Genomic DNA, 25593 nt, shown 5'->3' on the forward strand with positions numbered 1-25593 from the left:
CCGGACTCTATCTTCGGCATTCCTGAGCATATGATAAATGTTTCGTGTTTCGTATGTTGCATGTTGTTGTTGTTTCTGTTGTTTCTGTTTTTTGCAGCTCGAACACGTTTTCCACATGTTCTGCGATCAGTTTTTTGTTTTGTTTCTTTTTTTGGGGCAGGGAGGGAGAAAAACTAGTCCCGATTTTCGGCCACGCCTCTCGTTAGGGCGGGAAGTCGTTTGTTATGACCCACCTAATCGGCAGGCAGGCAGGCGGCAACACTGCAGGCAGGTGACAGGTGGCAAGGCTGTAAATAACCCCTCCCCCCGCCCCCTAGCACTCGATGGCCACACCTCCCCCTCCCCCGCCACACTCCTGCCTGCCTGCCTGCCCGGCTGCTCGGCTGCCTACTTCTCTTAATTTAAGAGGCCAGCAAATTAGTGGCTTAAAGAAGAGAAAACATAAATTACGATACGGCGTCGAAATGAAACCAACAATAACAAAAAACTTAATTAGTATATGTACAAAAAATAATATGGAACGATGGAATGTGGAACAGTAGAGTTTGCAACTGTGGAATATGAAACAGGATACAAAACAGGAACATGTGGAACAGTAGAGTTTGCAACTGTGGAATATGAAACAGGATACAAAACAGGAACATGTGAAACGATGGAATGAGAAAAATGTAGATATGAAACAGGATAATGTGAAACTGGGGAATGCGCAACGCAGGAAAATGAAACAGAAGAATCTGAAACGGTAACAAATGACACAGGAGGATGTGAAACACTGAACCACGAAACATCAGAATGTGTAACTGTGGAAAGTGAAACAAAAGAATGGAAAACAGTGGTATATGGAATGTCAACCGGTGGAACAGGGAATAGAAGAGTGTGAAACGGTGGAATACGGAACAAGGGAATAAAAACAAATGGTAATGGAATGCAAAAAAACACCACACACAGAAAAATATGAGATCAGATCAGAAAAGATCAGATGATCTACAAAAATCATCTCCCGTCACTAAGGGGGCTTAGTATTTATTTATTTTTCCCTTCATCATTCTGTTTCTTAAAAATAAATTTCTTTATACTACTGCTCTACGAAAGGTCGAAGGCCTGCACTCTTATAAATTCATGGAAATCCCCCACACTTGTGTAAATTAAATATATTTGAAAAAAAGTGTTCCTTAAACTATAAAAATCCTCCCCCGTCACGAATTTGGTGTTAAATGTTTAAGTTTTCAATGTTTTCCGTTGGATTCCACTAAGTTTCTGACTCCATGACTATCTTTTTTCGATTCTCAGAGTTTCCATTACTTCCATCTCCATATATATCCCATATATTTCGTAGTTCTATTTCAAAAAGTTCTTGTTCAATACCAAATCAATGTCTGGCCTATTGCTTCGTTTAATATTCTGTTTCCCCAAGAGTCTGATGTCTCTCTGTTCCTTTTCCTTACAATCCATTTCCTTTCGTTCTTTCCATTCATTCCATTCCTGTTATTCCACTTTGCTGCTTCTATTCTTATCATTCCATTCCTTCAACACTTCCCATTCCCATCGTTCCCTTTTCGCTTCGTTCTCTTGACCCTGACATTGACCTACTTCCGTTACCAAGTACAGTTGAGCCCTCCTCCTAGTAGTTAACCCTCTTGCCAGCACTTAGTCAATTATTCTCCACTCAAGATCAAAACACCCCATTCATTCATTCATTCATTCATTCATTCATGACAATGCCATATCCCCCGTTCCCCTCCCCACCCCTTCCCCCGTCCCATTGCCACCCAATGAACCCCATCATCAACTCGTTAGGCTACTCAAAATCTATCATTCCTGCATGACAGCTACACAAAGAGAGAAGAATTACAACATACGAGACAGCAGACAACAGACTCCGGACTCCGGACTCCGACTCCGGACTCCGACAGGGACTCCTCTCTTTGCGATCAGTATCTCAATGTAAAACTTAATTAACAGACAATTACTCACATAATCGAGTGTGAAATGTTCGCAAATTGTGCGAAAGTCGAAATTCATTGGACAATCAATGACTTTTGTGGCGCCATTCGAATCTGCAACGAGACAACAAAAAAGAGAAGGAAAATGCGTGTTAAAACAAATAAGCAAAAGTGATGTGAAAATGTTTTGAATGGAGCGGAAATGGAGTTTGACAAATGACAACAACAACAACAGAAACAACAACAGCAACAACAACAAAAACAACAGCGGCAGCAACGAGTGGAGCAGTGTGGAGTCGACTCGAGTCGAGTCGAGTGGAAAATGGGGGAAAATTGTTTACCAATGTTTGTGATATTAGCACTTGGCGGGCGAGCGATTGCATAATGCAGGAGACGCAGATGGAAACGCAGATGGAGGATGGAGGATGGGGATGGGGATGGCAATGGGGACCGAGGAGAAGGAAAGCAAAAACCGCAAAAAACTGAGGCATAATAAACCATCAACTTTTACTCTCGGCAACATTTGCTTAGCAACATTTTTGCTTTTGCCGATACCCTAAAAGAGGCCAGGGATATGATGATTTCCAGCAGACAGAAAGCATCAAAGATTCTATGTGGCATACGGATCAATCGGCATCGATCCATCACAATCTGTTCTACATAAATTTTCCTGCCCAATGCCTCATGTTCATGTTATTTTAATGCTCTAAAACTAGTATTTTCTTGGTACGCCTCGTCCTTCTGTATTTTCAGGAATTTTTGCTCATTTTGTTGTATTTTTTGAGCGTTTGCTACATTTTTATGGTAGGCTTTTATATTTTCTGGTAATTAACATATTTCTATGGTATTTCAACTGGTATTTTTATAGTATTCTTAGTTCATTTTAGGTATTTTTTAGGTTTTCACATGGTATTTAAACTGGTATTCTTTCAGGTATTAAACTGGAATTTTTCTAGTATTTTTAGTTAATTTTTGGTATTTTGTTAGTTTTATTTTGGTATTTAAATTTGTATTTTTTATTTAGTATTTTCAGGTAAGTTTGAGTTTTCCCAACAGACATTTTTTAGTATTAAACTGGAGTTTTTTTTTAGTATTTTTCAAATTCATATTTTCTATGAATCTTCTAGTATTTTTATGACACTTTAATGGTATTTTCTAGTTCTTTCAAAGTATTTTTCTGGCATTTCGCTTGCACAGAAACAATTGCTCCACAAAAAGGGTATCAATATCTTCGGCTAGCCGCTGAGAACTGCCTTCCTTTCTTGTTTTTTTTATGGCAACCTTTCGCTGTGGCACTCTCCTTGGGCCTCGGCAGAGAGTGGAGTGCAGAGTGGGGAGTGGGGAGCGTGGAGTCGCAGAGATCTCTCAGGCCTGTCTCGAGTGATAAATCAGCTACACCAACAGAAAATCACCCAAGAAAACCGAAAAAACTCCCACAAACCTCCTTCAAAACGTTGCACGACATTTTTTCGTACACATTCCCCCCAGCCCCCTCCAGGCCCCCTCTGCACCACGAAAACAAAACCACTTCCCCCGAGGGCGTCTCTGCGCGGCGCAGCAACACAACAATTCATTATCATTAATTATATTTGCACTCGAATTTGCGATGGAAATACCCCCCATACCCCCCACACCCCACTCCCCCCCTCCATTAAGTTTGGAAAATCATGAAAAATTGAACAATGTCGATGAAAATTGAAAACAATTTCTGTGTAAAATTTCAATATTTCTCGTCATTGGCCGTTAGGCTTTCGACATTCAACAAAACATCAATCCCCCCCACCCCCGTCCCCTTTAAAGACCCCAAAAAGAAGAAAACAATACCCCCCCAAAAAAAAAAGGAGCAAGAGAGAGACGCGAGCGAGAGGGAGACACAAAATATGGCTCATAAAACATCGAGAAAACCGAGAAAAATCAGCAACAAATCGCCAAACAACAATTTATTGGTCGCATTAACCCCAACGAACTCTCTCACTTTTCTGGACCTATTCGGGGGGACGGGGGCCCAAAGGGGGTACTGGGCCAGTGGAGTGGGAGGCGGCGGACGGGGGGGGCTTGTGGGTCTCTGTTGCAGTCAATCGATGAGCGCGCGCGAGTTGTGAAAATATCATTTACAGGCAATTTGTAAAAAAGCAACAAACAAAACTGCAGCCAACTGCAGACTTGGCGAAAATTTGCACGAAACAAACAACAAAAAAACGGGGTTTTACTTTGGCAAACAACAAAAGATGGTAGAGTGAGGGGAGGGAGGGGAAGGTACTCTTAGTGGGGAGTGCGGGGGGAGGGGGCACCTCTGTGGTCAAGTTGTTAAAGTCGGAAATGGGCACAAACGTCGATCGTCAGCGGCCGACAAGAGGCAGCAGCAGCAGAAGAAAACAATGACGACCGTCGACCGACGACCGACGACCGACGACAGTGTCTCCAGGCGATAATTGGATCCCTTTCCCAGTGGTGCCCCGCCATGAGGGGGGAGGGGGGATGGATAGAAATTCCATTCGAGCATTTTCTTGTCGAAGATTTTGACACATGTCGAAAGGCGGGCGGCGAGGCGGGAGCAACAAGGCACAAAAATCGAGTGGAAAAAGCCAAAAAGTGTTAATACTTTAAGAGTGGTTTAATAAAAGAAAAACAGAGTAGAGAGGCTATTCCTTTGAGGGGGGAAGAACACCTCCAAGGGATCTGCAAGAGTGCTTCTCCCTTGGGCACTAAAGCCTCTTCTAATGCCTCTTTTATCTGCTTGGAAGCAGTCACCAGTCACCAGGCTCGTATTTCTTGGGGTACAACAGGGTATGCCACCTACTGGCCCCTACTGTACCGCCCTCCCTCGCTCCCAGGCCCCACTCTGGCACCTACTGTACTCCCCATTAGATAAGTGCCTTTTGTACGTGTAATTCTAGAACCCTTCTTGGGCGTTTCTTCACTGGGAAGATCTTTTGTTGTGTTTCTGTAACTCAAAGCCACACCAAAAGGCAGATGCGTAACCAGAAATTCTGTCAACCACAAATTTGTGGTTGCATAAACACACGGAAAAACGGAAACAGGCAAACACGGCAAAGGTGAAAGATATCCCCCATCATGGGAGGAGAACTCCATTCGGGAGAATCCCCCGTTTCTGTCCCTCTCTTGAAGCGCAACGCAACGAAAGTGAAAGAGGAAGAGAGACCTGTGAGAGCGAGGGAGAAATGCATGCATTCGAAATGCAATAGAAAGTGAAATGCGTTGAAATCTTTTCGAGAAAAAACAAAAACAAAAACAAATACAAACCCCTCCAATACCAAATGAGAGTCTCCTCCTCTGTCGCCTCTCCAGATGCTGACTCTCAGATATGCAGCTCAAAAGATACATTGTTTGGGGCAGGGAACCCACCCCCCATCCCCCTTCCCCTCTGTATCTTTCCATGTGACCTTGTTAGCAAATTCTGTTGACGTACATCGACGACATCGAGCCACAAACCATCCTTGGCTTCTCCCCGCCGCCAATGAAATATTTGAGATTCACTTTCAGAGTCAGTCACAGAGCGGCAGCGACAACAGGCACAACATTATAACGAAAGTCTCGTCTCAAAGCAGTAAAAACAATGCACAGCCACACACACACACACACGAGAGAGATACAAAGATACACAGATGCATTGACAATCCATAGATAAAATACTTTTTTAACTATGACGCGAGTCCCAGTCCCCACGACGACGGAGACGATGGCCAACTTCTCAATGGCTGAAAAACAATGACAAAGGCCTCTTCGGCTACTGGAAAGTGGAAAGAAAAGGGGGCGAGGAAAATCAAGAAAAATAAACTCAAACACAGAAAGAAAGAAAAGCCACCCAGCGGGCAAGCAGAACCCGGATATACCCTTCGATCGCCAATGGACGTCGCGACGTCTCTTTTCGATGATCTGTTATTAGGGGGGACCCTTTTTTGATCAAAATTCTTGCCAGAAGAGAAGCATTTTTGTCGAGGCACAAAATAATTATTAAAATATTAATAAAAAAAAAATTTGAATAAAAAAAATATTTTGAAAAATAATGATAAAAAATATTATGAAAAAAATGATAAAAAAAAATTATATTAAAAAATGATAAAAAAAAATTATATTAAAAAATGATAAAAAAAAATTATATTAAAAAATGATAAAAAAAAATTATATTAAAAAATGATAATAAAAAATAGCATACAACAACAAAAAATACTAATAAAAAAGAAATTGGAAAAACTTTAAAAATTACAAAATTAAATTATTTCATGAAATTTTCACTAGAAAAACTGATTTTCTTTGAGGAACTGTGTTAGTTTTAAGTCAAAATATCTTTAAAAACTAAAAAAAAAAAAAAAAAAAAAATCGTAGAAAAGCATAATCAAAAAAATCTTTAAAAAAAATAAAAAAATAAATCGTAAAACAAAAAAAATTATCAAAAAAAAAGCAAATATAAAAAAGAAAAAATAATAATCAAAGAACCTTCTCCGCTAAGGCTTCTAGTGAAAATCCCCATAACCCTGTAGAAAGTGTATGACATAAAAAAAAAATTAAATAAAAAAAACTGTCGTCAAGCCGCTGAGGAGATGTGTGGGCTGCTGCTGGCATTCGGCAATCGGCATTCGGCATTCGAGGCAGGCACCAAAGACTCGGCTGCGACTGCGACTGCGACTGCGACTTGGAGTTCGACTTCGACTCCGAATGAAATGCCACAGATTCGTTTTTGATAAAATGCCACAGCAACAAGTTGTAGAAATAGCGAAAGAAAAAGTGAGAATCCGATGAGGGGGGAGACAGAGGGGGAGGGGGAGGGAGAGGGAGAAAGGAGGAGAGGGGAAAAGCTACCTGCAAGACGATAAATCTTGCAGATCGTTGGACTGTCTCCCGTGCGTAAGAGTGGGGGGGGGGGGAAATCCACACAGACACGGAGACACAGAGACATACATACACACAATATATATATATATATGTTTGTATAGCACTGTAATGTCTGTGTTTTCCGATAATTGGGGCAAAACTTATGCTTTGGGCGCCGTGGTAATTGATATGTTTACAGCTTTATTTTTATTCGCAACTCAATTAAAATCACATCAAGCTGCGACACAAGCAGGCGGCCATAAAGAAAGACAATCCAAACAATTAGAGCTGAGATTTGTATTTGTTTTGGCCGGCATGGATCGCATGGATCGCATCGGTGCACTTTCGTTTTCATTGCTCTTCGATTGGTTTTCCAAAGTGTGAAAGGTTCACAAGTGATTGTTGTTGATTGTTGATTGTTGATTGTTGATTGGAGCGATCTTCGAGTGGGCTCCAGTCGTCTCCTTATGGCCAACCCAGGGACTTAATGATGCCCCAAAGTGAACTTCAGCCGAGAGATAGCATCGCTCGATCGGCGGCAAACAGATGTGCCATCCAGTTAGCGGTGATCTGAAGTGATCTTTCGCATTAAGATACAATCAATTGGGTCTAGGAGAATCGAATTGACACACAACATTGACACTGAATGACAGTCGTGTCTCTCCACTCGTGTTTCCAATCTTCAACTGATCTTCGGGCTGCAGTCAAACTAATGATCATTGCTTCGAGCACTCTTCACTGAACGGAGGGGTTTCATTCTCAATCTGATCTGCAAGTTCTTGCACTGCTTGATTTATTGGCGATCTTTATTGACACCAAACGATCGTTTCTTTGCTTGATTGAGGTCTCCATTTGGATCTTGAACCTTCGCAGGTCATATTTTAAGCGATCTCTCGCTTGCATCTCCTGTGATCTTCATTGGCATTTGATCATTGTTTTTAGGTGATCTTTAGCTCCATTTCTTGTGGCTCTTCATTGATGAGCTGATCTCTGATTCATAGATGTCTCTTTTCAGCTTGCTTTAGAAATGATCTTCACCCTTCATGGCCCACTGAAGATCTTTATTGTTTGATTGATTGAATGAACCTTTAGGGTCAAGCTTCAGTGATCATAGAATCTATTGATTGTCATCTTTAAGTTACAGAAACATGGAAATCGATGTGATCTTTGTCCGAGTGGTGATCTTCATATTTTACTTTGACGAGTATTTGATTGAATGAATCTTTGAGGGTACAATATCTTCTGAGAGATCTTCCCATCTATCATTTGCGGGATCTTTAGGCCGTAATCTGGGCCCACCTTTGGAGGCCTATTTGTTATGTTTTCCATCTCTGATCTTCGCATTTTAGGCCATCTTTTTGCAATCTTTTGGCAAACTTGAGACCTCAAAATCGTCATCTCCCATCGCTCAGTATCCAGTTTTATTTCTTTATGATTTTTAGGCTCGACATTTAGGTCGCTTGGCTGTCGATTATGTAAACTCCTCTCCACGTCCACGTCTGCGTCCACAACTTGATATGTGAGTTGTGGCTCTGGTTTTGACCGACTCTCGAGTCCGAGTCTCAAAGGTGGGGGGCACGGGCACCCTAGATACGAGTACACAGGTGTACGTGTGTGTATCGACAGTTGTTGCTCTGATTGCTGGCCATAAAGGGGAGCCAGAGTCGCAGATACATAGCGACACAGAGACACAAAGTAGTCGAGCAATTAAAAAGGCATCAAACGCACTGCGGAACAAACAAGTTTTACAGCAGAGTCGGAGTCGAAGTCGGAGCTCCATCAGGGGTGCCCACCACAGAGACATCATTGAAATTGAGATACTTGTTGGAATTTCCACAGAGAGGAGAATCGCAGGAGCTAGGAGCCAGGAGCGTGTTCCTGGCATCTGGAAAATGTTCGTTAATTGTGGAAAATGCACAACTTTGCCATTGTCACAGGCTCAGGCGCAGGCACAGGCGCTGAATGCCGACTGCCTGGACTTTTACTTTGGCCACACAAAAATGTTTCCTGTGTGCCTCCTCATCAGAGGAACAGCGACAGCAACAGCAACAGCGAAATGGAGAGCGAGAGACATGCAACATGCAACATGGAATCGCTTTTTGTTTCTCTCTAATGATTAATTGACTTTTGCACCCAAAACACGTTCGATCTTTGTTTGATCTTTGCTTCCTTTGGTGCCATGGTGCATGCCACCTCCTGCTGCACCACTATTTTTCCTCTTTTGTTTCGATTGGAAAATTGCTCTTTTAATTTCCACCGACATTTCTCGGCCCGATCGTGTTGTTTGCAATATAAATATTTATTCATTTCTGCCAAATGTCCATCTGTTTTGCGGCGCTGCAGACGCCTCGAGATGGTGGCGTGAGTCCTCCAGTTGAGAGCCCGTGTGCATCGAGAAGCGAGAGCTGATAGCGAGAAGCGAGAGATGATAGCGAGTCTAGAGGAAAGGATAGCGACCAGACATGACAGCGAGAGAAGCTGTCAACGAGAGGAAGCAGAGGAACAGACGAGTTGATAGCGAGAACAGATGTTAGTGAGAACAGATGATAGCAGTGATAGATGATAGCGAGATATAACAGCGAGAAGGGATTCTAGGGGAAAAAGATGACAGCCCGAGGAAACGGCAGCGAGTAGCGATGTAGCGAGTACTCAGATACTCTCTCGATGGTCTATTATCCATTATTCTATTCTCTTCGCATCTCCAAGAGCTCTCCAAGAACCTCAGACTCCACTCTCTTCGAGCCTTCTCCCCGTCTCGTGTCACGCCGTCATCTCCGCTCTCCACTCATTGTTTTATATTACGTTTATCCGGCGCGGATGGGGGTAAATCCCCCGTCTCCCGTGTGTGTGGTGGCTCTTGGTTTGCTTTTCTTTCGGGGCAGCTTGTTGTTCGTGTGATTAATTTATTGTTCAATACAATTGCGTATGAATTATTGAGATACCGTCAGAAAATGACATGCAACGGCCGCCGACGACGCCGACGACGCCGACGACGACGGTGCCTCAGGTGTCTTACAAAATCCTGCATCCTCCGAGAGCCCCGCTCCCCGTTCCCCGTTCAACGTCCCACCAAAAGATCTCATTGTCTGATCTTCAAGGCAAACGCAATTCGTAGCTCTCTTTGTGTACGTGCCGAAAAAAAAAGTGCATATTCATACGAATATAATGCATCTGGCAGATACATTCATATCTCACTCTCAGCACTTTCACAATTCATTCAGAGAGTGAAAAAGCATCGGTCGAGAGCCGAAAGTGTAACTTACGAATGGGCTAATCTTGTGATTATTGCCATGATTATGGGGGTTAAGCTATGAATATGAATACGAATACGAATACGAGTGCACCTCCGCGCACCTCCAACACCTCTGCGCACCTGAACCTGAACCTGAACTTCAGATGGCTTCGAGTTGATTGGGTTTTTCGGGGTTCGGTGAAATCTGTCGGGGTTTCCCATGGGTCACCACTCAATTTGGGTCACTTTACACTCCCTCAAAGTCTCCCCCCCGGTTTCTCTCTCTCCAGCCAACAGCTGGACAAACAGTATTTCTATTTCCAGTCTCTGGAGCTCCCCAGAGGCCTGCCACATGTGTCCTTCCTGAATGTCAATGCTGCCCAGCCGCCTAGACCCTGTTCTGTTCCGTTCTGTCCCGTCCGCAGTTTCATTTTTATGGTCTTCTGACATGCAAGCGTGCTACAGTTTTCGTATACCCTTCAAGAGGCCGGGTATTCGGGGTTTCAGCAGAGGTTCGGCAAGCATATTCTATGGCATAGAATCATCGTCAATGGCCATCCCTGAAACAATGAAGCTTGGAGCTACGCTTTTAAGGCTTTTGAAAAGGCATCTAAACCCTCGACCCACCAATAGCCAGAATTCTATCTCTTGCTTTTCCCCTCAAGCATTTTTTGTGAGCTGCTAAAAAAATTCGCGGCCATCGCGTGTTTAAGCCAAGTTTACAGCAAGCCGGCGGCAGTGACGTTTGTTTTGTTTTGGACTTGTTGTTGCTGCTGTTTGTTACCCCCGAAAATTAGTTGAAAAAAAGAAAAGGCAGGCAGGGGGCGGCAGACGGGTGGAGACGCTGAAACGTTGAATTTTAATTAGCGGCACTTGTGTCTGGCTACCCAGTCGTTGACGGAGGCGTTCGAAAGGGGTGCATGGCGGAGGTGGGGCATGCGGCACGAGGCCTGCGGGTTATGAGGCGTGGCCCGAGCCCATAAATACTATACCAAACATTTAACACATTTTTTAAGCCAAAACCAAAAACAAAAAACAACATTCGACTTTAATGATTATGAAAAAATTAATGACAACTCTTTTAGTATTTTTTTTTCTAATATTTTTTCAGTACTTTTTTTGTATTTTAAGTATTTTCAGAGGTTTTTTCACCATTTTTGTATAATATATTTTTTGTAGTTTTCTGAAATTTTTCTTATATTATTTAAGTATTTTCTGGTATTATTTTAGTATTATTTCAATATTTGCAATATGTAATTTAGCATTGTTTCAGTATTTTTTGGTATTTTTTGGTATCATCTCAATTATTATGCTGTTTAAGTTTTGGCATTATTTCAGTATTTTCTAGTATTATTTCAGTATATTCTGGTATGTTTTTTGTACTATTGCTGTACTTTCTGGCATACAATTTGGTATTATGTCAGTATTTTCTGGTATTCTTTACAGTATTTTCTGGTATTTTTCCTAATGCATCACAGATGAACGTTCAAGAGACTTCTCGTCTCTGAATGGACAAAACTCGAGTATCATAACGGTTTTTTTCTCCGGTATTTTTTGTCAGTATTTTTATGGTTGTGCAACCACAAGGCATGCTACCATGCCCCAAAGCGAACGTTCAACGACCTGCCCGTTAGATGGCGTTTCAGGCACTTGATTTTTCCCCTCTCTCTACCGCTGTCCCGCTCTCTTGCTCTGTCTCTCTGTCTGTCTGTCTGTCTTTCTATGTCTCGTGTCTTTCTCTCTGGCAATTTGCATTGTTAATCTTTCATTTTTTGCCATTTCTTTTAATGGTAATTAAATGGTCATAAATCAGACAACAGCCAAACAGCCAGAGAAAATGCCAGCCAAAGTTTTGTGCATGCGAGGGCGGCCGGTATTCCGATTGAAAGTATTTCAAATTGCACTTAATGACACTCGAGATATGGTGGGGAGGGGGAGTGGGAATGAATGGATGTATGGGCCAGGCCAATGCCTCAAATGAGAGAGAATCGGCATCGCAGCGTTCCTAAGGTTCAACTTTCCATTGAAAAGGCACTTCATACCCCTAGAAATTGGCCACAATGGAGGGAAAAATTACCCGAGCAGTAAAGTGAAACCTAAAAACATCAATCCAAGGGCAGTAGTCCTTAAAAATTCCATTAAAATGAGCTAAATTTTCAGTATTTTTCGTTTTTCTGCATAAATTTCGTTGCTATCGAGTGAAATTTGGCAACGTTGCAGTCAGAATTTCTCTATAATTGATAACAGTTCACCATTGACAAGATTTTAACAAAAGAACCTGCAAATATTCATTGAAATTTCCCTGATATTCCATTCTTTCCTCAACATTAAGCTCTTTTTTGTGAAGTTTGGCAACCGCGCAGTGAGTTTTTCATCTAAGACTTCTCCACAGTGCTCTCTCTTGACATAGTTCTAGGTTTCCCTAGAAATTTGTTGCTTTTCATGAAATTTGTTGGACCTTTTTTCCCCCCTTTTCCTTGCAACATTCTTTGTGAAATTTGGCAACATTGCACCTAACATTTCGCACAAACAACTCTCGAAATGCCTCCTTTCGACCATTTGCAACCATTTTCAAGCATTTGCCGCATGTGGCACTGCCCAAGTCATTTGCATTTCGCACTTGCAGCCCCTGGGGCACGGCTGGCCGGGACAATCTCCATTAAGAATGCAATTTGCAAAAGATCAACTAGCCACCAGAGACTTTCTGTCGGTCTGTCCGTCTGTTGCATGTGCAACCTGTGGCACCATCACCGAAATGAGTGAATGAGTCGCCGCGAGGTTCCTTTCCTACGCGGAAAGCCACCTGACAAGTGGGTTTTTTATTAATTTGTCAAGAGTCTCTTTTTGGTTTTTGTTTTTGTTTTTGCGGGGCTGATGGGTGAAATTTTGTGGCCAAAAGAAGACGAGGACAGGACGGACGACCGGAAAATGCTGGCAAATCCATGGCCGGTGAAAATTGAAGAATCACCAAAAGAAATTAAGGTTGTGCGGGGAAATCTGAGTCAAATGTGCGAACAGAATCCATGGCAATCGCGGCAGAGAAGGAGAGAGACAGTTGGAGATTTTCTCTTTTCTCGAAAAACATCCAAAGTCCGAATATGACATTTCAGTATTTTATTTTTATGGACGGTCACACTGGCGCCAGGGATAACATTCGCGGCTGTATGTGTGTGTGTCTGTGTGTGTGGGTGGAAGCGAAATTACATGATGTATAAATTTTCATTTCATTTCTTGAAGAGACATGAAAATTTACATTTCACATTTGTTTTTAACAGAGAAACGAGCGAGGCGGAGCTGCAGCGTAGCGCCGTTGCGGAGGCGGAGACAGTAGCCATCGCCCACTGCCCACAGCCCACTGCCTGCTGCCTACCGCCGATGCTGCTGTTGCATGCCACACTCTATGCAATGCACTTTTGCTCTGGCTGCTTCTGTTTCAGCGCGCCAGTCAGCGACAAGTGAATGGAGGAGACAGGACAGAGGCTGTGTGGCTGTGTGGCAGACACCCGCATTGATTTTTCGACTGCAAATCCTCCTCCTCCGCCTCCGCCTCGTACACCTCCTCCTTCTCCCTCCTGCCCCTCCTCCTGCTGCTGCTTTTCCCTGGCTCTTATTTTCATTTCCATTTCATTGGACTCTCTCTGTGGCAGCTTTAATGAGTCTGATTTCTGTCTCGTTTGCGAAAATTGCTGTCTGAATCGCCCGTCTCCCCTCCTTCCTCCCCCCCTCCGATTCCGCTGCCGTCTCCGTCTCTGTTTGCCAAGGTGAAAAGTCCGCCTGTTGTTTGAGGAGAGCTTTAGGTTAATGTTAATGTTAATGACGTTTTTAAGCGACATGACGTGATGCTGCAACTGCCACGCTGCCACTCTGCTGCTGCTACCGCTGTGGCCTCCGTTGCAATAGCAATTTTAATTAATTTGGTTGATTGTTGCAGTGGCAGGCGGCAGGAGGAGCGACACAGCAGACCCTTTGGGACCACAGGCACAGACGAGTGCCAGACAAATGATAAACAAGCCTTCAGATGCCACCGATGATCAGAAAATGATCGGCAAATGATCAGCAAATGCTTGGCAATTAATCAAATTTATCTAGGAATTGATTTCCCCAGAGGACGAAGGGAAACCCAGGAGGTTTCTTTGATTGCAACGGACTTGAAACCGATGGAGATTCCATGGGAAAGCATCTGAGAGATCTGAAGAGTTGGGGCCTGTTAAGCGCTGAAAGAGGGTCCTGAACCCATAACTTGGCGAAAAGCACAACTAATTTTGATCGGGAGTGCCCCTTGGCTAGACGAAAGGCTGTCCATATCCTTGGCTATTTCGTTCTTCATCTCATGGGATCTCAAAGATATCAAAATAGACCTTCCTCTGTTCCCATTTCTTTCGTTATTCTTATTGGTTCTTCATTGCCATTGTTCCCTTTTCTCTGATTCCGTTTCCACTGTTCCCATTGGCGCGGATTTCTTCCATTTCCGGGGCGTTCCATGTCCCCGTTTCTGCCCCTTAACCTCAGGCCTTATCAAATGTTGTTTGAATATGCAAACAGGATATGCACACATTCTCCCTCTCCTCCCCCCTCCAGCCACTCTGCTGGCCATTGTAGGTTTTCCCCAAATAAAACTTGAATGGTTTCCACACAGAGACACACATGTCGTTCCCAGGAGTCCTTTGCCCGGGAAAATCCCCATTTAATCAAAGTCAAAGTCATGCGGTGTGCATGAGCTTGTCTCCTCTCTAGTGAGCTTCCCACCCCCTCTGTTCCGCCCAGCTCAAATGTCATAAGCCTGACAGCAGCTGGCACTGCAACTCCCAGAGAGAACACCCCCCCTTGCACCCTCTTGCACCCTCTTTCTGGGGAGGCCTGGAAGAAGTGCACTGTCAGTGGGTGTCGACTAATTTCTATTGATTTTAGCTTCGAGGAGGGGGGAAAACTCTGCCTCGCCTCGTCGGATAAACATTGAAATATTCTATCCATCTATTGCCATGGAAATGGGGAGTGGGGTCGTCGTCTAAGTCGTCTAGGAATCCACATGAACTTGACCCCCAACCTCCCACACGTCCATCACTCAGTCCGAGTCGTTCTTCCAGCGAAAGAGAGGGAGAGATATCTATTCAAAACTAATTACACGCTTTAATATGGGCGGAGTTGGAGGGTGGTCCCGAGGTGTGTCGCGGCGTCTTCCCTCTCCCCCTCTCTCTCTCTCTCTCCATTGCACCATTACACCATTACTCAGCGATATTTTGGGAGTGTAAATGCAGTCATGGATACCCCTGCGTACCTTTTTGTTCCCCTCAAATGCATCATCATCGGTGTTTGCCTAACGGTAACAATACTACGATATTGAGGAGGGGGCGGGGGGAGATGGAGAGTGCCACCACCGCCCTTTTCTTTCAATTAGAATTTGATTTGTAATCGATAAAGAGAGTGGGGTGCTGGAGGGGGTGGGGTGTGCAGCGTGGAGCGTTGGGTCGTGATTCAAGGCAGAACTTTAATTACTTTATTTGGAATACCCAAATACCCAAAATATTCTCGTATTGTTTGAATATTCAGCGGTTGAAAGCTTTTTCCCCTTTTCTTTCTTTGCCTCTCATTCTAGGGGTGTTCCCCTTTCTGTAGGCACTTTCTTTCTTTCCTCTTTCCAGTGTTCCTCTTCTGGGTTTCAAGTACTTTTTGTTTTCTTGTATTCCGATAGAACGCTTTGCGTATTTTTCTAGTATTATGGTTCTATTCTTCTTTCAGTGCTCCTCCACTGTTCTTCTGGGATTACTAAGGAACTTTTTAGTATTTTTATGGCATTCTAGTATTCTTTCTGGTGTTATTTTAGTGTTTGGAGTTTCTTGTTTTCTTGACATATTTTTTGAGTATTTGTAGTAATATTTATATTTTGGTATTTTTAAAATATATTTATATTTGATTGGTTTCTTTAACTATTTTAGTATTTTTTCAGTTTTTGTAGAGTTTTGTATAATTTTATAGAATTTCATTTAGTATTTTAATTCAGTATTAATATGGTATTTATTTAGTATTTAAGTCAGTATTTATTCAGTTTTTTTGTGGTATTTTGTTCAGTATTTTATTTAGTATTTTTCTAGAATTTCATTTTGTAATTTATTTGAAGTAATTTCTCCAGAATTCTTCAAGTACCCATCTACAATTCGTTTGTTATGCTCCCCCACAGTGCACACGTAGCCTTCTTCTAATCCGCCTCCCCAACTTGGCTTCTTTCCCGCTCTACCCGAACTCCCTTTCCATTATTTGTTCCCTTCACTCAACAGTTACCGCCACACATTCATTGTCACAGTTACCTAATCTGATTTATTCACTGCCCAAAAAACCAAAACAAAAACAATAGACTCCACCAGTCTGCCCCGTCAAGTGCTAATGATGCAACAAACGAATCTTTCTCCGCATGATCTTCACTTGATAAACTTATCATTCGTTCATTCGTTCATTCAGTCATTCATTCATTCATTTGTCTCGCGTGTCTGTCTAATTAATTGTTGGTTCCAGTTGCAGTTCCCGACCATGGGGAAATCTTTCTTCTGCAAGATTTATAAGGCTCCCCGCCCCCCACCTTTCGATAAGGGTTACCCCACAAAAATATACGGTGTTCCATTTCGCAGCAGCAGCAGCGGCAGCAAGCAGATTAAGCAAGTCCCGAAGTGTCGGGGAGTGTTAACTGGGTCAATTGGAAAGTTGGTTTTTATTATCTGTCTTTGGGCCGTATATATATTTTTTTTCTTCTGTTCGTAATCTCTGATGGGAAGTGCGTGCAGCGCACGTTGTGGCAAGTGGAGTGATGGCGCATGATGGGGAGTGCTGAGGAGTGGAATGGAGTGAGCTCTTGTGGGCAGACAGGTACCTCATGCTCGGTGTACGCGAGACCAGAGGAGGCGCAAGAGAAGGAGGCGTGTGTGGCAGGCAGGTTGATGAATGGATTTGGTTTACTTTTGGTTGGAACAGGTTGCTGCTGCTGCCGCGATTCCGTTTGGGTATCCCATCAAGATGATATATACCCTGGCGCACCCTGAGAGACCCTACAACATTCTTCAGAAATCTCCAGCACATTTCTGGCAAACTTTTCGAGTGTAATTTTGGCTGGAAGTCTTTCCAACGCTTCACTGCGGCTTCTGTGCCGCATCAACCTCCAGTATCACGTCTATCTGGTCAGAAGACAACCCACCAAAGTCATTTCGGTTGAAAGACCTTTGAAAAAATCGTCTCTGGCTCAAAGCCAAAACCATTAAAGCCCCTCCCCTTGCCCGCGTGCTGGTGCGTTATCATGGCTTGACTTTGGTAATGAAATATTCAAATGACAACAAAAACCAGAGAGTTGTTGGCCAAGCAATAGACCAGACGAGACCCACAGACAGACCTCTCAAGCATACGAGGAAAACTCAATTCAATTTCAAATGCTAATTGCGTGCCAAGAGCATTGGACGGACGGAGGTACGGACGGAGGTACGGACGGACGGACGGCATAAGCGGAACGACCCTGAAATTCCCCCGAATGGAGGGTGGGGTCGGTGGGGCCCGTGTCGATCCCATATTAAATATCGAAATATCGATTCCAATGGATAGATGCAATAGATTGCTTTGTAGCTCAGTTTGTGGTTGAATTCGACGAAAGATATTTCTTAATGCAGGAAAGTAAATAAGAAATAGATTAAATATGGATATAACAGCAGGTATACGCGCATATCGAGGGGTTTTCAGAGACGTAGGCACCGATCAAGAGTTGTGCTTATTTACCAAAAGATATATGTATGTACTATTTGTAAGAGATGGATTTATGAAAGAGGTGGTATTATGGGAGATGCATGTAGGACATCTAAGCAACTTCTCATTTAAGTATTTTTCTGGTACTCTGCTTGGAATATGTCTAGTATTCGCCTAGTATTCTCTTTTTCTACTTATTCTCCTGGTATTCCTTTAAGTATTTTTCTAGTATTATTAAATATTTTGCTAGTATTTTTAAATATTTTTATAATATTTTTTTAGTTTTCTCCTGGTTTTCTTTTCAGTATTTTGCTAGTATTATTTTAATATTTCTCTGGTATTCTTTTGGTTATGTTTAGTATCTTGCTCATTTTAGTATTTTTTTGGTATTCTTTGGTAGAACTTTTTGAGTATTTCTCTAGTTTAGTATTTTTATAGTACTCTCTTTTCTACTTTGTAGTGTTTTTCTAGTATTCTTCTAGTATTCTTCTACTACTTTTAAGTATTCTTCTACTATTCTTTTAAGTATTCTTCTAGTATTCTTTAAGGTATTTTTCTAGTATTCTTTGAAATTCCTTTTGGCTTCTTTTAGTATTTGTCTAATATTTGTATAGTATTATTGTAGTACTCTTTTAGCATTTTTCTAGTATTTTTTTGTATTTTCTAGTATTTTCTAGAATTTTTTTAGTATTTTCTTAGTAGTTTTCAAGTATTCGTCGACCTCTCCCTTTCTATCTATAATTTTATAGTCTTTTTCCTAGCATTCTTCATTCACCTGCGCTTTTTCCGCACAGATTCTCCAAATTATCGTTGGTTCGATAATTTCTACATGAATATCAATGAATTCCAATCTATACAGATCTACAAAGGAACATGGACGCGTCATATCCAAGTGTTTCCAAGTGTAATACAGCCCCAATCGACCTTTGGAGAGCTCCATTCCACGCTCCGCTGACAGCCATCCATCCAATCGAAGGGAGAACTTTATAGTGCAACATTTAATAGCCTATGAAAAGCGGCAGACACGCATGGAAGAGGCAAAGAGGCAGTGGAGGAACGACGAAACGTGGGCGTGCGTGCGAGTGCTCAATGAGAGAAGCAGACGACAAATAAAGGCCCCCAATGGAGGGGAGCCCCCAACAAACATAAATAAAAACTTTAACAAAGTTGCGACAGTTTCAAGCGATAGGAAAGTGCAGTGGACGACACCGACATAGGAAGGGGAAGTAGAGTGCCACAAGTGACCATTAAAAGCAACTGAGGCGCCACAACAGCACAACAGAGAGGGCGATGGAGGGGGAAGCCCCTTTTTAATGTCTCCATTAAGGCCGTCAACAGTGCGTGGGTTTTTCGTTGCTCTTCAAAGAAGAGGCACTTTTCCCCCGCCTGCGACTCGAGGTTAAAGGCTTTCCCATTTTGGACAGTAAAAAACCCTCAAAAAAAGCTCCTTTCTTTGGCCGCAAAACCCTATGGAAACCTCCTTTGCTTCTTGCTTTTCCCCATTTTTTGCATCTAAAAACATCCTCTTCTTGGGGTTTTTGCTCTTTCCAAACAATTTGCATCCTTGGACTTTTCCCATGCTTTTTCATGCTTTTCACAAAAAGGAAATTAATTTATAGAAAACATGTTGGGGGTTTTTTTTCGGCCATGGGAAGCAGGAAAAACTGCATTGCGTGGAGGTTTTTCCCTCTCCACGCTTTTTTTTATTTGTTGCAATTTTTCCACATTGTTGGCAGAAATTGTTATTGTTTTTCCCATACCCTTTTCCAGGAGGAGGTATAGCGACTTTTTCAACAGATTTTTGGACTAGAGAATCCATAGAGTCGAAGAGGGTTTCGAGGAGAAACAGGTGCAGGAAAATCGTCTAACATGCCCCCCCCTAAAGGGTATCAAACCCTTCTTACCCTTCCTTTAGGTGTTGCTGTTGTTTTTGTAATGGAAAATACTAGATCGCTTTATCGATATGGCCTTAAAATCACCCACAGATCATCAGCATCGAAAAAGTGCCCAAGAGTCGAAAGAAAATATACTTTTGGGATGAAAAACTTCTGTGCTCTTTACTTTACTCTGCCGATGGACTTCTACTTGTTTTTCGAGGTTTCGAGGAGGAATACCTCATATCTGATCTAATCATTCGCCGAAAGGGTATCAGCACTTCGTTTCTTTTCTGTTTCCTTCGTTCGTTCGTTGTTGTTTTTGTAATGGAAATTGTTTTGCTGCTTCTTAAAGTTTAATTTAAGTTTTCTTTTGACGGTCTTTTTCCTCTGGTGTCTTTTTTTTTCTTGTTTTGTTTTTTTGCAGCTGTAAACTGGTTTTGGGGGCAATAATTGAGACATAACTGTTGTTGTTGTTGCTGTTGTTGTTGCTTTTGTTAATGCATTTAACATTTTCCTTGGGAATTATGTCAATTGGTTAGTCAGAGGGGGTGACAGCGAGAGGATGGGGGGGGGACGGGAGTGGCAGAGGCAGAGGCAAAAGTCTCTTCCTTTAAGTCTACGATCCACTGGCACGCACAATGTGGCAGAGAAGGGGGACTGAGGCAGAGAGGGGACTGTGGCAGAGAGGGGGGACTAAGGCAGAGAGGGGGGGACTGAGGCAGAGAGGGGACTGGGGCAGAGGGGTTGCAACAGACAGTCGCGTTTTTTCCATATCACTTTTATGGGAATCTGGAACAAAAATGCATTTTATTATCTTCTGTTTTTTTTTATTGTTTGCTAATTTTGAGAAATCTTTTTCCAACGGCTTCTGCATCACTTTTTTTTTTGTTAAGTAAAGAGCGACGCGGCATCCCTCCCCCTGCTAAAATATGGAATTATACGATAATTTTATACAGTTTTCCCCAATGGATGGGCCCTTCGGAGCTACAAAACAAAACCCCATTCCCCCCATAATTCCTCCTCTTCAACGATCCATCCATCATTCATCCATCAACTGTTTTTCGTATCTTTTTGGCAGTAGAAACATCCCTTGAGCGATCCTTCGTACTCTTATATTTAAATTCTTCTTCAAGGGGGGGTTCCCGTTTTAAGCCCCAAAAACGGACTAAATTTCAGGAAATGTCAAAAGGTTTTTCTGTGAAAATCGGACCCTTCAAATGTCAATTATCTTAAGAATTTTTGTTGCTTGTAGAAACTGCCGCGAGCGGGTTCTTTGGTAGCCGACATTTTGAAATATTTTTTAATGAAATAAAAATTTAATAAACTACTCCTTTTAGGTACAAATAAAACCCACCAAAAAGCGTTTGTGGAATACTGAAATTTAGGCAATTTTCGAGCCTAAGAACGGGCATCTCCCCTTGAAGAAATTCATTTATTTTGCGATCCACTGGAAACCACTGGAAACCAGTTGCATGCATCATTTCTGTGAGTAATTCAATTCCTTTCGTTAATCTCCCGAACAATTCCTATAAATACTCCGCCCGCAGAACGGAAAGGGCGACGAGGGGGGACGGGGGGGGGGAACTGTACTTCCCTTGTGGTGACTTTTAGCTCGAGCAAACGATATGCGGGCTGCCTCTCCCTGCCTCTTGTTAACCCCCTGCTGGTCCCTGCCTCAATTACGCTTTCCGCCCCCTCATGCTCCATCAGCGACGGACCCAGGGGCGGAGGGAGGGAGGGAGCGCTCGCTGTCAACATATCGCCATTTGTTTGTTCCATTTTGAGGGAGGGGGCGGGAGAGGGGGGTTTTACAGGGCTTTAGGGGGCACGACAAAAGTTCTGACATCATTCTGTTCGGCGATTGAGTGTTCCCAGGGTTTTTCAGAGATTTTCTTTGATTTTCTTTGATTTCTGCTCCGAAAGGAGTGGCCGCCCCAATCCCCAATCCCCAGTCCCCAATCCACAAATCCTGAAAATCATATTAAATTGTTTTTAGCAAATTTATTGCTGTAAACCGAAAGACATGACAGACATTTTCCACTGGGGGTGCCACAGGGGGCAGACGGGGGGGAGGGGAGGCCACGCACCGCATAAAAACAAGCTCTGGAAACACACCTAAAAGGGGGGAGAGGGGGCAGGGGGCAGGGGGCAGGAGGAGAGCTAACAGAAAATGTCAAATTGCCAGACAGACGAGAAGAAAAAGAAAAGAAACAGTTACGAAAAATTTGAATGAATGAGACGCGCAGCAGCAGGGCAACGGGTGGGGGGAGGGGGTAGGCGGGAGCACACGCCAAAAGGGGGGAAGAAAAAGAAGGCAAATAAATGAATCAGCGAACATGGGTTGGGGGGTGGGGGAGGGGTAGGGGAAGGAAGGAAGGCAAATGATTGAATGAGCAACGGAATGACTGCCTGAATGAATGAATGATTGAGTGAGTGTCTGTCTAGCCAACAGAGTCTCCGTCTCCTGCTGCTCCCACTCTCCCTCCCCCCTCCCACCACCCACTTCCATCATTCCTCCGTGGAGGCCTCATGCAAATGCATTTCAAGCGTCGCTTTGGCGATGCAATTGGCAAACAAGGAAGCAAAACGAACGGCGGCTGTCAATTCCCAATGATCTACCCCCCACCTACCCGCCTACCCGCCTACCCCCCCTCCCCACTCCCCACCAAGCTCTGGCTCAAAGAAGAGAAGAGGAAGGAGCCACAAGAGACGGGGAGAGAGGGAGGCAGAGCATCCTCGAGCCGTCTAGGCGACGCCATCAAAAGACAAACAACAGAGCCACTGCCCAAATGGGAAGCGAAACATTTGATACCCTCGATTCGGTCTGTGGCCACATTTTTCCTTTCTTTCTATTTTCCCACCCAAAAATCTAGAAAATTAAGCAATGAAAACCTTTTTTTGGAGTCGGCAAATGCTTCGCTTTACCCATTGCCCCCTTGGAGGGGTATGCCCCACAAACGGCAGGAAAATTAATGAAAATGCAAATGGAAAACGACACTCCACTCGACTCCACTCCACTCGACTCCCCTCTAGACTCCACGCCACTCTGCAACACAGAAAAAACTGCAAATAAAATGTGGACAAAATTTGTTCAGGTGGTGGCTCCACTCGATCTTGGAGTCCAAGACTTCGATTCCCCGTCTTGGAGGTGGCTTACATTTGCCTCTGTGGCTTAGTGGGTCAATGACCTGCCCCACCTGGACCCCACCCTCATAGAGTCCACGGAGTCCACGGAGTCCGTGTAATCCCAACAAAATGCGACTTTGATAAACGATTTTGAAATGAAATTTCATAACCAACGACGACGACGTCTACGACGACCCTGACACGCCCTGAAAGATCAGAGATCAGAGATCGGAGAGCAACAGGGCACCAGGGCACCAGAGAGGGGAAGGGGGACGCTCTCTAATGATCTCTAATTAATTTAATGGGAAACTTCAGGGCCGGCAAGGTGAAGGGATTTCTTCGGTTGATAAATGAATGGGGGGGGGGGGGAACGCAGGTTTTCTGGGGAATTTCTGAACCTGGATTGCAGTGCAGATCGTTAGGGGATCCCTAGATCATTAGAAGATCATTTAAGAACCCTACAATTTAAAAAACTCGGGGGATAAAGGCTCCAAACAGTGATCTATCATCTGGGGCAGATCCCTCGATCCCTCGATTGCCAGTCTTTTGGCTGGACATCGCTTCAACGATCCCTTAGTCCTCCCCCCGAATCCATCCAGTCAGCCATGACTCTGTTATTGGATTTATCTTTTTGAAAACGGGCGGGAGTTTTGGGGGGCAGCAAAGGAGGCGCTGTTGCCGCAGTCAGCATCGTTTGTGTTCTCTCTTTGGAAAAATGGCGAGCATCTGGTCGAGGGCCTGGCACATGTTCGACGCAGTGCTGGGTCCTCCGCCGAGTGCCAGCATCTCCGCGGAATCTTTGCCAGAAGATCCGCCAACGGAGCTGCCAGCGGAGCTGCCAGCGGCACCGCCAGTGGCACCGGCGTGGACCTACCCCCAGACACAGATCCATATGCGGGTGCCCACCACCACGGTGTGGCCCACGAAGGCCTCGCATCGCAGCAGCCAGCGCCGGAGGGTGGCCTTCACGGGCAGCACCCTGCAGCATGTGGCGCACCGCGAGACGGTGAACCACGGCGAGACCTCGGGCTTCCAGAACTTCGTGCGCGAGATGTACGAGGCCTACTACAAGATGAAGCTCGACCAGGAGTGGCGCGGGGGGCGGCTGGAGGACGAGTTCCCCGTACACAACCGCAGGCTGAGCTTCAAGGACCTGGTGGTGCTGCAGCGCGTCGCCCGCGACATGTGGCGCCGCATGGCCAGGGACCGCCGCAGGGTCTACAAGGACCTCGCCGGGGAGGTGAAGCAGCGCCGGCGCCTCCGCCTGCCCCCCGACCCCTACAGGACCCCCGTCACGCTGATGGGCAAGAAAAAGGTGAACAAAACAAAGTCCGTCTACAAATGGACGGACGAGTTTGAATGAAACCCAAAAACCAAACCGAAAACCAAATCGGAGCCACCTCCCACGCACAATTTTGGAATTTTTCAATGAAAATTCGCTCAAATTCCAGCCGAAAAAAATACAAATAAAAGAAACGCAGCTCCAACTCCCCCACAAACCCGATTATTTGTAGTTTGAATTCCGTATTCCGGATAGATCGCCATCTGCCGCACACCTTTGGGGCTTTGGTCGATGACATCCGCAATTACACCGAAAGTTGGGCCCTTCCTACGCTCCAAAGACGGATCTGCATACGATTACCATTCTCGATAATCGTCTTATCAAATGGATTATCATTCCCCCCCATATCCGGAGGGGAAATGGCCTTAACGTTATGTCGTTTACCTGTCCGTAAAGGGCGACAGGGGGGGAGGGGGGGAGGCGGAAGTACACTTCAGTTTTCCATATTTTCCACTCACCTAAAAAGCAAAAGAAACGAGAATTTTCGATTAGTTTTATTCGATTTTGGAATCGATTTGAAAATCCCCAAAAAACAAAGTTCAAAGTGCAACAAAGATACAAAGATACAGCATTTGAAGGAGAGATGATTATGGGGCATCATCGGGAAATATTCCGAGACTTGCAGGTCTATAAATAATCATGAGTTCCCCGCCCCAAGGAATTTGCCAGCTCAGCGATCCCCGGGACCTCCAGCCCCACTCCACCCCACCCCCTTTTTCTGTGCAACAAAATGTGTCATTCCACACCTAAAACGAAAACGAAACCAAAGCGAATCCGAATCCACAGCCACTGCCGCACTGCCACATTGCATGGAGGAGGTGCAACGAGGGCGTGACAGGCAACACAGGAGGAGGCGCCTCCCACCGCCGCCACAGACGACTTCGATCTGTGCTGCGGTGTGACATTCTCGTGACATTTAAATGGTTTCGGGAATCGGAGGGAATTTGTTGTTTCCTCCCCCACGTGTGGGAGTTGATTTGTGCCCCTAAATGGGTCACAGATTTGCTGCTTCCCCCCCGACCCCTCCCCAAAAACAAGAGTTCTTCTTCGCATAAATCACTTCCTGATCCACCAGCAGCTCTTCCTCCTCCTTCCCTCCTCTCCCTCCTTTCTGTTTTGTTAACCCAAATTCCAGGGCCACGCCTTCTGCTGTCCTACTTATGCAATCAATGATTCGATGCTTTCCCAAAAACAGAGGCCCCTCCCTCCCCACTCCCCTTCCCCCCACCACCATAAAAACAAGTGTCGGGCCTCGGGCTAAGGGCTTGACCATCCGATCGATCGATTCGATACGATTTTGGGGCCACAGTGGAGCAGATGGAGAGTCGATGGAGGATCGAAGGAGGATTATGGCAGCGATCGCTGGAGGATCGTTTGAGTATCGCTTTCCCCCCGTGGTTTTTGTCTTTTTGGGAACCCCAATTATTGCAATTTTTTGGCAACATTTTTTGGGGGGGGGGAGGGGTATGTGGGGGGGTTATATTTGCATTAGCCAAAAGCCACAAAAAAGTACATTTATTTTAA

The 25593-nt window shown here is 44.3% G+C and overlaps 2 protein-coding genes across 2 annotated transcripts in view; one reads left to right on the forward strand and one right to left on the reverse strand.

The window, feature by feature from the left end:
* The window catches only part of LOC6599571 (serine-rich adhesin for platelets), a 139175-nt gene that overhangs the window by 100076 nt on the left and 13506 nt on the right, over positions 1-25593 (reverse strand). The window contains exon 2 of the mRNA XM_026993751.1: positions 1975-2057. The gene's annotated coding sequence lies outside the window, so the exon portion shown is untranslated. The remainder of the gene's footprint in view (positions 1-1974; positions 2058-25593) is intronic.
* Positions 23378-24215, forward strand: LOC6599568. The gene has a single exon (XM_002024639.2). It carries the CDS (start codon positions 23443-23445, stop codon positions 24088-24090), a length of 648 nt encoding a protein of 215 aa, XP_002024675.1. The 5' UTR covers positions 23378-23442; the 3' UTR covers positions 24091-24215.

Source organism: Drosophila persimilis, unplaced genomic scaffold (assembly GCF_003286085.1).
Source record: "Drosophila persimilis strain 14011-0111.01,24,50 unplaced genomic scaffold, DperRS2 tig00000885-arrow-arrow-pilon, whole genome shotgun sequence".
In the NCBI taxonomy this organism is placed as follows: domain Eukaryota; kingdom Metazoa; phylum Arthropoda; class Insecta; order Diptera; family Drosophilidae; genus Drosophila; species Drosophila persimilis.

What these genes read in the sequence shown, in the direction of transcription:
- LOC6599568 (XM_002024639.2), top strand. Translation starts at nt 23,443, where the DNA reads ATGGCGAGCATCTGGTCGAGGGCCTGGCACATGTTCGACGCAGTGCTG.